The sequence below is a fragment of the Pristis pectinata genome, chromosome 1 (assembly GCF_009764475.1).
Source record: "Pristis pectinata isolate sPriPec2 chromosome 1, sPriPec2.1.pri, whole genome shotgun sequence".
NCBI classification, from domain to species: domain Eukaryota; kingdom Metazoa; phylum Chordata; class Chondrichthyes; order Rhinopristiformes; family Pristidae; genus Pristis; species Pristis pectinata.
Genome location: NC_067405.1, coordinates 149,784,319 through 149,797,332, shown reverse-complemented (window position 1 = coordinate 149,797,332; position 13,014 = coordinate 149,784,319). Strand labels below are relative to the sequence as shown.

Genomic DNA, 13,014 nt, shown 5'->3' with positions numbered 1-13,014 from the left:
TTTCTCTGATTTTACCTGACAGTGTTTTATAAATGCACTCTTTTTGTCTTGCCAATTTCTTTTTAACTTTAACCCATACACCTATATCCCTCTCGGCTTTCTGCTGTTGACTTCTTGCTATCAATTACCTCAATGTGCTGCAGATAAAGTCTGGTCAGCATTTCATCATTGGTGTCCAGGGAAGAGTCCAGCAGATTCCTGGTGCTGTTCCTCCATTGCTCAAACTCTTTCAGCAGCTCCTGAAAGCCCTGACGAAGATTCTCCATTAACTGGCTGCACCTCTTGATTATCTTCCCTTTCACTCTGACAGGCATGGAAAATCAAATAGGTTAAATTTAGTTTGTGACAACAAACTGGAAGAAGCTCGAGGAATGTTGAACATTGCATCCCACTCTGGCCTCACTCACCCCTTGCACCACCAACCCCATACCCCCCACCCCCCAATAGTCATCACAACCTCACCATCCTGAACCTATGCCCTACATCCCGCTCCCATACAGGCATACCCACCACCCACCCCCTCATTGCTCACCAGCCTCCACTCCACCCTCACCCATGACTACTCACACCCCAATGTCTTTCACTGGACACAGAAACTGAGGAAAAAACAGCAGAAACCAAACTAGACTAAACTGTAAATGCTTCTACAGTTATCTATAAAAGTGAAAAAAACAGCAAAACCTAATGCAAGTCCCCGACAGATGGGAGAAATATCTGAGAATAAGGAAACAGAGAAATTAAATAATTTCTATGACTCCCAGGAAAGGTAAAGAATAGTTCAGGTTGGAAGAGGACCTGAAAGAAACTGCCATTATTTACAAAAAAGTACAGAAGGAATTAAGACAGTAAGAAATAGGAACAAGAGTTGCCCATTCACTCCCTTGAGCCTGCTCCAACTTTCAATAAGATCATGGCTGATTCCACAATTCTACTTTCCAGCCCCTTCCCTTAACCCTCATTTCCTTTACTGATTAAAAACATCTTGGCTTTGAATATATATTCAGTCTTGGAATTCAATGCTGTATATAAAATTATGAGCAGTATCAATAGGGTGCATTGCAGGAAACATCCCCCCCCCTACCCCCCCCCCATCAGAGGTAGGCAAAACTAGAGGACATAGATTTAGGATCAGAGATTTAGAGAGGATCCGAGGGGGAATTTTTTTTTTATCTAGAGAGTAGCAGGTATCTGAAATACACTGCCTGAGAGAGTGGCGGAAGCAGAGTCACTTACAGCATTTAAGAACTGTCTATTATTTGAATCGCCTAGACATGGAAGGCTATAGGCCAAATGATGAAAAATGGGTTTAATAAAATGGGTTCCCACTGGTTGACATGGACACAGTGGGCTGAACAGCCATGCAGTTTGATTTTATGATTCCAAGAAGAAATTCTTCCTCATTTCAGTCTTAAATGGAACTCCTGCATCCCCTATACACCTCCAGAGAGCCACTTGATCCCAGCTGCCTGCACCTGACCCATGCCCCTTTCTTTTCCCTGACCAGAGCCTCAATATCCCTCGTCATCCAGGGTTCCCTACTCCTGCCAGCCTTGCCCTTCACACCAACAGGAACGTGCAGATCTTGAACTCTCTCATTTGTAAAAGCCTCCCATTTGCCAGATGTCTCTATGCCTGCAATCAACCTCCTCCAATCAACTTCTGCAACTTCCTGTCTAATACTGTCAAAATCTGCCTTGCCCCAATTTAGAACTTTAATGTCGACCAGATCTGTCCCTTTCCATTAACTAATTTACAACTGATAGAACTATGGTCACTGTTCCCAAAGTGCTTCCCCACTGACACCTCAGTCACTTGTCCTGTCCCATTTCCCAAGAGTAGGTCAATCTCCTTTAAACTTTCCCCATCTCACCTTAAAGCTTTGCCCTCCAGTATTTGACCCTGGGAAACAGACACCGACTAACTACCCTACCTATGCCTCTCATAATTTTATAAACACCCATCAGGTCACCCCTCAGCCTCCGATGCTCCAGAGAAAAGAATCCAAGTTTGTCCAACTTCTCCTCATATGTAGCGGTTGGCGTGGCGCTTTGCAGCGCCGGCGACCCAGGTTCAGTTCCGGCCACTGTCTGTGAGGAGTTTGTACATTCTCCACATGACTGCGTGGGTTTCCTCCGGGTGCTCCGGTTTCCTCCCACATTCCAGGGACGTGTGGGTTGGGAAGTTGTGGGCATGCTGTTTTGGCACCGGAGGCATGGCGACACTTGCAGGCTGCCCCAGGGCACTCTGCGCAAGGGATGCGTTTCACTGTGTGTTTCGATGTACATGTGACTAATAAAGATATCTTAACACCCTGCTGAAAACAGACACCAGAGACTGCAGATGCTCAAATTTGCTAAAAAAAAATGCTGGAGGAACTCTGCAGGTCAGGCAGCATCTGTGGAGGGAAATGCACAGTTGATGTTTTGAGTCAAGACCCTTCATCTGGACGGAAAGATAGAGGGGAGATAGCCAGTATAGAGGGGAAGGAGTGGAGCAAAAGCTAGCAAGCAATAGGTAGATCCAGGTGAGGAGGCTCACATCCTTATGAACCTATTCTACACCCTTTCCAAAGTTTCCATATCCTTCCACATGGCCTAACCCAAGGGCAGGTTCTGTTTGACAAATTTACTGGAATTCTTTGAGGCAACCATGGCTGACAAGGGAAGTCAAGGACAGCATAAAAGCATAAGAGAAGGCATACAATATTGCAAAAATTAGTGGGAAGCTGAAGGATTGGGAAGCTTTAAAAAACCAACAGAAGCAAGGGGAGAAAAGATGAAATATGAAGGTAAGCTAGCCAATAATATAAAAGAGGATACTAAAAGTTTTTTCAGATATATAAAGGGTGAAAGAAAAGCAAGAGTAGACATCAGAATGCTGGAAAATGATGCTGGAGAGATAGTAATGGGGAACAAAGAAATGGCGGACAAACTGAATATTTTGCGTCAGTCTTCACTGTGGAAGACACCAACAACATGCCAGAGATTCATGTCAGGGGACAGAAGTGAGTGTAATCACTATTACAAAGGAGAAGGTGCTTGGGAAACTGAAAGATCTGAAGGCAGATAAGTCACTTGGACCGGATGGACTACATCCCAGGGTTCTGAAAGAGGTAGCTGAAGAGATTGTGGAGGTGTGAAAGATAGCTGGGAATGCAAGGGTTAACGACTGGCAGTGTAAGGGTTAATATTGTGTTTTTTTTTAGTATGGTTCTCATTGTGAAAGGATTTTCAAGGTAAAGAATGATCTCATTATGGTGTGATTTAGTTATGTCTAGTTTTAATGGCAGGTGCAAGTGGGAAGAAGTAGTTTTTTTTAACCTATATCTTGTTATGTTCGAAACTTTATGTAAGCAATTGCCTGTGTAAGAGTAGTTTCTTACCTAGCTTTCCCACAATAAAGGGTATAAAAATACGCTGTAGCTTAGCCTTCTTTGAGTGGGTTTCGGTATAGAGTTAGAGTTACGTGGTTTACTCTCTATTTTCCCACTCCCGTTAGCGAAAGCTAATAAAGCATTTATCGTAAGTTCTTTGGTTCTGCTGTTGTCTGATTCTTTCCAGAAGCGCCGGTCGACTTTGACAGAGGCATTAGTAGTGATCTTTCAAGAATCACTAGTCAGGAATGGTTCCGGAGGACTGGAAAATCGCAAATGTCACTCCACTCTTTAAGAAAGGAGGGAGATAAAAGACAGGAAATTATAGGCCAGTTACCCTGACTTCAGTGGTTGATCACAAGACAAGGGAGCAGAAGTACACCATTCAGCCCATTGAGTCTGCTCCAAAGAAAAGGAAAAAAGAAAAAGAAATGAGAAATTGGGGGGGGGGGGGGGGCAAAAAAAAACCAATTTCTGGCCTTATCCCCATATCCCTTGATACTCCAACTATTTAGATATCTATCTCTTCCTTAAACGCCTCCAATGATCTGGCCTCCACTGCTGTACGTGCCAAGGAATTCCACAAATTCACTACCCTCTGGCTAAAGAAATTTCTCTTCATCTCTGTTTTAAACCTGTACCCTCTAATTCTAAGATTGTACCCTCTGGTCCTGGACTCACCCACCAAGGAAAACAGCTTGACCCACATCTACTCTGTCCAGTCCTTTCAACATTTTAAATGTTTCTATGAGGTCCCCTCTCATTCTTCTGTACTCCAGTGAGTACAGTCCAAGAGCCGACAAATGCTCATCATACGTAAGCCCTTTCATTCTGGGAATCATCCTCATAAATCTCCTCTGAACCCTCTCCAACATCAGCACATCTTTCCTAAGATATGGGGCCCAAAACTGAACACAGTATTCCAAACGAGGCCTCACTACTGCCCCATAGAGCCTCATCAACACTTCCTTACTTTTATACACTATACCTCTAGAAATGAATGCCAACATAGCATTCGTTTTCTTTACCACCGATCCCACCTGGTGGTTAACCTTTAAGGTATCCTGCACGAGTACCCCCAAGTCCCTTTATACTTCTGTACTTTGAATTTTCTCTCCTTCTAGATAATAATCTGCCCATTTATTTCTGTTTCCAAAGTGTACAACTGCAGATTTCTCAACATTGAATCTCATCTGCCATTTCCTTGCCCATTCTCCTAAACTATCTAGGTCTCTCTGCAACCTTCCTGTCTCCTCAATACTCTCTACTCCTCCACCTAGCTTGGTGTCATCCGCAAACTCAGTCACAAAACCATTTTACTCCATCATCCAAATCGTTAATGTACAAGGTAAAAAGAAGCAGCCCCAACACCGACCCCTGCGGAACACCACTAGTAACCGGTAGCCAACCAGAACAAGATCCTTTTATTCCCACCCTTTGCTTCCTGCCAACCAGCCAATGTTCCACCCATTCTACTATCCTACTTGTAATTCCATGACCTCTCATCTTATTAATCAGTCTCTTATGCGGCACCTTGTCAAAGGCCTTTTGAAAGTCTAAATACATAACATCTACTGCCTCTCCCTCATCCACCCTACCTGTGATTTCTTCAAAAAACTCCAATAGGTTGGTCAGGCAGGATCTTCCCTTCACAAAACCATGTTGGCTAGGACCTATCTTGCCTTGTACCTCTAGGTACTCCATAACCCCATCCGTGAGGATCGATTCCAATAACTTTCCCACCACCGATGTCAGACTAATAGGTCTGTAATTTCCTTTATGCTGCCTCCCACCTTTCTTCTACAGCGGAACTACATTTGCGACCCTCCAGTCCTCTGGAACCATGCCGGAGTTTATCGATTCCTGGAAAATTATCACCAATGCCCCTGCTATCTCTAAAGCCACCTACTTCAGAACCCAGGGATGCACCTCATCTGGTCCGGGAGACTTATCAGTCTTTAGCCCATTTAGTTTTCCAGCACCTTCTCTCTAGTAATCTTAACTGAACTCAGTTCCATTCCGTGAGACCCCTGACTAACTGGTATATTGCTGATATCCTCCACAGTGAAGACCGATGCAAAATACTCATTTTGTTCTTCTGCCATCTCTTTATCATCCATTGTAATCTCTCCTGCATTGTTATAGATTGGTCCTATATCAACCTGTGTCTCTCTTTTACTCCTTATATATTTAAAAAAACTCTTAGTATCCTTTCGAATGTTATCTGCCAACTTACTTTCATAATTCATCTTTTCTTTCCTAACGACCTTCTTAGTTTCTTTCTGCAGGTTTTTAAAAGTTTCCCAGTCTTCTGTTTTCCCACTAATTTTTGCTTCCTTGTATGCCCTCCCTTTTGCTTTTATTTTAGCCTTCACCTCTCTCGTTATCCACATTTGTGCCTTTTTTCCATTCAAAACCCTTTTTTTCTTGGAATACATCCATCCTGCATTTGCCTTATTACTTGTAGAAATTCCATCCATTTCTGCTCTGCCGTCCCTCCAGCCAGCTTTACTCTTCCAATCAATATGGGCCAGCTCCTCTTTCATGCCACTGTAATTTCCTTTGTTCCACTGAAATATCGATACACCAGTTATCAGCTTCTCCTTCTCAGATTTGAAACTGAACTCAATCATATTGTGATCACTAGTTCCCAATGGTTCCTTTACCTTTAGTTCCCTAATCGCCTCCGGTTCATTACACAGCACCCAATCCAAAACAGCCGATCCCCTGGTGGGCTCATCAACAAGTTGCTCCAAAAAACCGTCCCGTAGACATTCCACAAACTCACTCTCCTGAGATCTACTGCCTTGCTGGATTTCCCAGTCCACCTTCATGTTAAGATCCCCCATTATTATCTACACATTGTCATTTTCTATTTCAAACTGCAAGTTATTGTCCACTTCCTGACTGCTATTAGGAGGCCTATATATAACTGCTACTATTGTCCTTTTGCCCTTGCTATTTCTTAGCTCCACCCATAAGGATTCCACCTCTTCTGACCCAATGTCCTTCCTATTAATTTTATATCCTTCCTATTAATTTTATATCATTACTAACCATCATGGCCACACCACCACCTCTGCCTACCCGCCTATCCTTCCTATACACTGTGTACCCCTGGACATTCAGTTCCCAATCACATCCGTCATAAATCCATGACTCGGTCATTGCCACAATGTCGTATTTATTAACCTGTAGTTGTGCCACTAGGTCATCCACTTTATTCCTAATGCTATGTGCATTTAAATATAGCACATCTAGTCCAGTATCTGTTACTGATTTTGTTGTACTTCTATTGTTCAGCAAATTATCCTGACTTTTCACCTGCCTGTCCTTCTTGCCATCCTCACTGCACACTGTCTTGGACTTGTTTCTATAAACTTCCTCCCTTACCCTAACATCTTGTATCCTAACATCCTGGTTTCCATCCCCCTGCCAGATTAGTTTAAGGTTGGTAAGATGTTAGAGTCCATTATTAAGGATGAGATTTCGGGGTACTTGGAAGCTCATAATAAAATAGGCAGAAGTCACCATGGTTTCCTTAAGGGGAAATCTTGCCTGACAAATCTGTTGAAATTCTCTGAGGAACTAACAGACAGAATAGGCAAAGGAGAGTCAATGGATGTTGTTTACTTGGATTTTCAGAAGGCCTTTGACGAAGTGTCTCACATGAGGCAGGTAAACAAGAGCCCGCTAAACAAGAGCCCATGGTATTACAGGAAAAGTACTAGCATGGGTAGAAGATTGGCTGACTGGCAGAAGGCAAAGAGTGTGAATAAAAGGGTCCCCTATCTGGTAGGCTGCAGATAAGGTGTTCCACAGGGGTTCCACAGGTAAGTGGTGTTCCACAGGGGTTGGTGTTGGATCCACTACTTTTCATGTTATATGTTAATGATCTGGATGATGGAATTGAGGGCTTTGTGGCGAAGTTTGCTGACAATACAAAGATAGGTGGAGGGGCAGGTAGTGTTGAGGAAGCAGGGAGTCTGCAGAAGGACTAGGAAGAGGTTGGGAGAATGGGCAAAGAAGTGGCATATGGAATACAGCGCAGGGAAGTGTACAGTCATGCAATTTGGTAGAAGGAATAAAGGCACAGATTATTTTCTAAACGGGGAGAGAATTCAGAAATTGGAGGTGCAAAGGGACTTGAGTCCTAGTGCAGGATTCCCTAAAGGTTAACTTGCAGATTGAGTCAGTAATAAGGAAGGCAAATGCAATGTTAGCATTCATTTCAAGAGAACTAGAGTGTGAAAGCAAGGATGTAATGCTGAGGCTTTATAAGGCATTGATCAGACCACATCTGGAGTACTGTGAACAGTTTTGGGTCCCGCATCTAAGGAAGGATGTGCTGGCATTGGAGAGGGTCCAGAGGAGGTTTACAAGAATGATCCCAGGAATGAAAGGGTTAATGTATGAGGACCGTTTGATGGCTCTTGGCCTGTACTCACTGGAGTTTAGAAGGATAAGGGGGGATTTCATTCAAACCTACCGAATATTGAAAGGCCTTGATAGAGTGGACATGGAGATGATGTTTCCAGTAGTGGGAGAGTCTAGGACCAGAGGGCACAGCCTCAGAATACAAGGATGTCCCTTTCGAAACAGAGATGAGGAAGAATTTTAGCCAGGGAGAGGTGAATCTGTGGAATTCATTGCCACAGATGGCTGTGGAGGCCAAGTCATTGGGCATATTTAAAGCAGAGGTTGATAAATTCTTGATTAATGAGGGTGTCAAAGGTTACGGGGAGAAGGCAGGAGAATGGCGTTGAGAGGGAATAATAAATTAACTATGATCTAATGGCGGAGCAGACTCGATGGGCCGAATAGCTTGATTCTGCTCCTACGTCTTAGATCATAGAACATTACAGCAGTTTAGGCCCTTTGGCCCATTAAGTTGTGCTGATCTTTTAACCTACTCTAAGTTCAATCTAACCCTTCCCTCCCACATACCCCTCCATTTTTCTATCATCCATGTGCCTATCTAACAGTCTCTTAAATGTCCCCAATGTATCTGCCTCTACCAGCACACCCAGCAGTGCGTTCCACGTACCCACCACTCTGTGTAAAACAAAACTTACCTCTGATATCTCCCCTCTACTTTCCTCTAATCACCTTAAAATTATGCCCCCACGTTAGCCATTGTCGCCCTGGGAAAAAGTCTCTTGACTATCCACTCGATCTCTGCCTTTTATCATCTTGTACACCTCTATCAAGTCACCTTTCATCCTCCTTCTCTCCAAAGAGAAAAGCCCTGGCTCGCTCAACCTATCCTCACAAGACACGCTCTCCAATCCAGGTAGCATCCTGGTAAATCTCCTCTGCAGAGCAGAACAGAACACAATACTCCAAGTGTGGTCTGACCAGAGTTCTATAGAGCTGCAACATCACCTCGCGGCTCTTGGACTCAATACCCTGACTAATGAAGGCCAACACTCCATACGCCTTCTTAACAACCCTATCAACCTGCGTGTCAACCTTGAGGGACCTATGGACGTGGACCCCAAGATCCCTCTGTTCCTCCACACTGCTAGGAATCCTGCCATTAACCCTGTATTCTGCCTTCAAATTCGATCTTCCAAAGTGAATCACTTCACACTTTTCCAGGTTGAACTCTGTCTGCCACTTCTCAGCCCAGCTTTGCATCCTATCAACATCCTGTTGTAACTCTCAACAACCTTCTACACCATCCACAACACCACCAACCTTTGTGTCATCAGCAAACTTACTAACCCACCCTTCCACTTCCTCATCCATGTCATTTATAAAAATCACAAAGAGCAGGGATCCCAGAACAGATCCCTGCAGAACACCACTGGTCACCGACCTCCAGGCAGAATATTCTCCATCTACAACCACCCTCTGCCTTCTTTTGGCAATATTATGGCCTTACTGAAGCCCACGTAAACCACACCTACTGCAATGCCTTAATCAACACACTTTGAAACCACTTCAAAAAAATACAATCGGATTGGTCAGACAGGATCTGCCACTGGCAAAGCCATGCTGGCCCTCTGATTAAACTCTACATTTCCAATTAATCATCATTCCTGTCTTCAGGATGTTTTCCAATAACTTCCCTATTACTGACATCAGGCTCACATGTCTGTAATTACCAGGCTTTTCCCTTTTGTCCTTCTTTACAAGGGGGAACCATGTTTGTCACCCTCCAGTCATCAACTGCCTCACTTGTGGCCAGAAAAGATTTAAAAATCTCAGCCAGAGCCCCAGCAATCTCTTCCCTTGCCTCCCTCAGCAGCCTGGGTTAAATTTCATCTGACCCTTGGGACTTATCCATCTTCAAGTCCACTCGATCTATGCCTCTTATCATCTTGTACACCTCTAACAAGTCACTCAACCTATCATAAAGACATGCTCTCCAATCCAGGCAGCATCCTGGAAAATTTCCTCTGCACCCTCTCAAAAGCTTCATCATCTTTCCTATAATGAGGCGACCAGAACAGAACAAGTGTGGTCTAACCAGAGTTCTATAGAGCTGCAACATTACCTCATGGTCCTTGAACTCAGTACCCAGACTAATGAAGGCCAACACACCGTCATTTAACAACCCTATCGACCTGCATGGCAATCTTGAGGGATCTATGGACGTGGTCACAATCTTCAAAATGCTCCCTTACTGACACTTTCTCTATTTGACCAGATACATTCCCCAAGGTAAGGTCCAGTCATGTCCTTTCCCTTGTTGGCTTATCTACATACCGTGTCAAAAAGCTCTCCTGGATACACCTCAAAAATTCCACTCCCTGAGCCTTTAAGGCTAAGGCAATCCCAGATAACATTTGGAAAACTGAAATCCCCCAGTCCTATAACCCTACTTTTATTGCATCTCTCTGTGTGCTTACAATTATTTGTTCCTCTATCTGCCATTGACTATTAGGAGATCTGTAATACACCCCCAGCAACAATAGCCTATTATACATGTCTATAAATCCAATGAGCCACACAGGCACAAATGAATACTCATCAGACAAGAGTTTTAGCACATTCAACCTTTGAAACCAAGCCTGCAGCTTTACCTGTTGTATTCTCGAATGACATCCAGGACCTTAGCAGAGAGTTTTTCATTCTGCGAGAATTTGCCAAGGTCCTTCAGTTTCAGATGAAGTTCTTCCACTCTCGATTCCTCTGCTAAAATTGAAGATCTGGTGAGCTAAATCAGAAAAGAAACAGGGTTAGGTAAAAATGCTTTGCTGAGAACGAAGACAACTTGGGGTGGTGCAGCCTCAAAAAAAAAAATCAATGCTCCCTGTTCTTGGGCTCTTGCTGAGTCATTAATTTGGACCGAGGGAACAAAGTCCCTGCAACTGTGACTGGAACAGGAGGTATAACAAGCACCAGACTTCAGGAAGATACACTCTGCCCAATTTATTCCCACACCCATGATATTAACTCATCTAATTTTCTCCTAATGATTTCAGGTCCCTCAAACAAAGCAGTCAATGGCCACACAGTGGAGGCCCAAGCACGTGCTGAAAGCACCAAGAACATTTGCACCAAATAAATGCCAGGCAATGACCATCTCCAACATCAGTCTAACCACCTACCCTCACATTCATTGCCTTTCTATCATCCACAAAGCATCATGGCACAGCAGGTTCATCTCAGACCCAAATCATTACATGCTTCTCTTTTTGCACATGCTGTCTGACCTGCAGAGTTTTCCAGCATTTTCTGGTTTTATTTCAGATTTCCAGCATCTGCAGTTTTTTTTTATTTTCATGCACATCATCTTGACTTGGAAATGAATCTGCCTTCCTTCATCTCAGCTCTCAACCCAATGGCACTGTGGGAGCACCTTTATTGGAAGAGCTGCAGCAGTTCAAGAAGGTCACCATCTATTCAATGGCAACTAGGGATGGGCAATAAATGCTGGGCTTACCAGCAACACCCATAAATAATCTTCTCTGCTCCTGGTAGAGCAATCCCAGATCCTCACATCTCCAGCATGAACAAGTTCTCTCATTCTTGACATTAGGTCTGTGACCCCCCCCTCTCACTGTTCCCCCCTCTGATCTCTGCTGCTCTCCTGCACTTCGACCACACTCTCACCCAGTGTCCTTCCTGCCTCTGCAGTTTCATCCTTGACATTATCTTTAAGGTCTTGAAGTACCTTTCCAAAATGAAGTGCCCAAAATGTATTGTATTATTCCAGCTAAATTCAGCCAATTGTTGTTACATTTTAGCATGGGTTGCCTTGTTTTGGATTTCAATGGCCTATTTACACAACCCAAGTGCCCATGCCCTTTATTTAACACCCTACAGCCGTCAAGGATTACTAAGTATCCGCACACTCGTCCCCCTCAAAAATAGAACCATTTCCTCCAAGTGCCTGACAATGAGAGCAGGCAAGAGCAAGCCAAGATTTAGCAGTGCAGGTACATGCAAGAGAACAGGTGTGAGGGTGATCAACACAACACAATAGTTTGAAGCGTAGAGAGTGGGAGAGAGTAGGCCTAGTGTTTGAAGTGGTGAGTGAGAGGCACGCATGGGAGACCAGCCAGGACTGTTAGAAATGTTGAGCATCAGACAGCAAAATAATATCAGGAATAATGGTGGAGCAAGCAAAATGTCAGAAACTTCACTCCAAGGCGAAGTAAAACAATGTGGTCTGGTTCAAATCAGGGGCTGCAGAGAGGTGGGGCAGCCGGGAGAAGGCGGGGCGGCTGGGGGAGAGACGGGGCGGTCAGGGGTTGGGAGGCCCCCACAAAGCCCTGACCTGACCCTCCAGAACACAACTTACCAGACAGTTACGCCACACAATTTCAGGTTCATTCTCATCTGGAGGTTCTAGATCCAGGATCTGTAATCGGTCCAATAACTCAACCACTTCTCTCTCCAGCTGCTGAGCCCTGGACTGGTGTTCCAGCACGGACTGCAGTGCATGTTGCAATGGGCCCTGATCCTGCTGACACTTCAGTCTCAGGTTCTCCCAGTCTGTCCTCAGTTGTTCCAGGTTTCTGTTGATATCCTCAGCACCCTTGGGAGATGTGTTCTTTATTACAGCTTCAGCCTGGGTCTTCAGATTGTCGAGCTCTCCTTCCCTACTGACGACTGCATCGCTCAACTCCTGTAAGTGTTTTGGTTGAAGTTTACACGAATGGAAGTATTTGAATAACTAAGTATTTGAGCATAGAAGCTGTAGCTCACCATGTCTATCAACAAAATAAATTTAGTCCCACTGAGACTATCACTCCATAAACAAAGCCACAAACATTACTCCTCTCCTCCTACCCTCCCCCCTCCATGGCAAAAATACAACTGGTACTCGTCTGGGCAGGAACGATGCATCCCTCCACCCACGGATAACTCATATCGTGCACGAAGAAAGAGGAAGTATACCTAAATTCTGGGGAAATAAGGAAAGAAATTGAGTTCAAAAGTCAGGAAATTATTTTGCAGCTTTATCAAACTCCAGTTAGGCTACATCTGGAGTATTGCATTCATTTCTGGTCACCCCATTACAGGAAGGTTGTGGAGGCTTTGGAGAGGGTGCAGGTTTACCAGGAGGCTGCCTGGATTAGAGGGCATATGTTATAAGAGAGGCTGGACAAACTTGGGTTGTTTTCTCTGGAGCAGCAGAGGCTGAGGGGAGACCTGAGAGAGGTTTATAAAATTATGCAAGGCAT

At 44.3% G+C, this 13,014-nt stretch overlaps 1 protein-coding gene across 1 annotated transcript in view; it reads right to left on the bottom strand.

Moving 5' to 3' along the window:
• Window positions 1–13,014, bottom strand: part of syne3 (spectrin repeat containing, nuclear envelope family member 3) — a 98,900-nt gene that overhangs the window by 58,304 nt on the left and 27,582 nt on the right. Inside the window, exons 3-5 of the mRNA XM_052030893.1 lie at window positions 12,129–12,455; window positions 10,405–10,538; window positions 129–303 (exon numbers count right to left, since the gene is read on the bottom strand). Of these exons, the coding sequence (XP_051886853.1) occupies window positions 129–303; window positions 10,405–10,538; window positions 12,129–12,455 (636 nt within the window). The remainder of the gene's footprint in view (window positions 1–128; window positions 304–10,404; window positions 10,539–12,128; window positions 12,456–13,014) is intronic.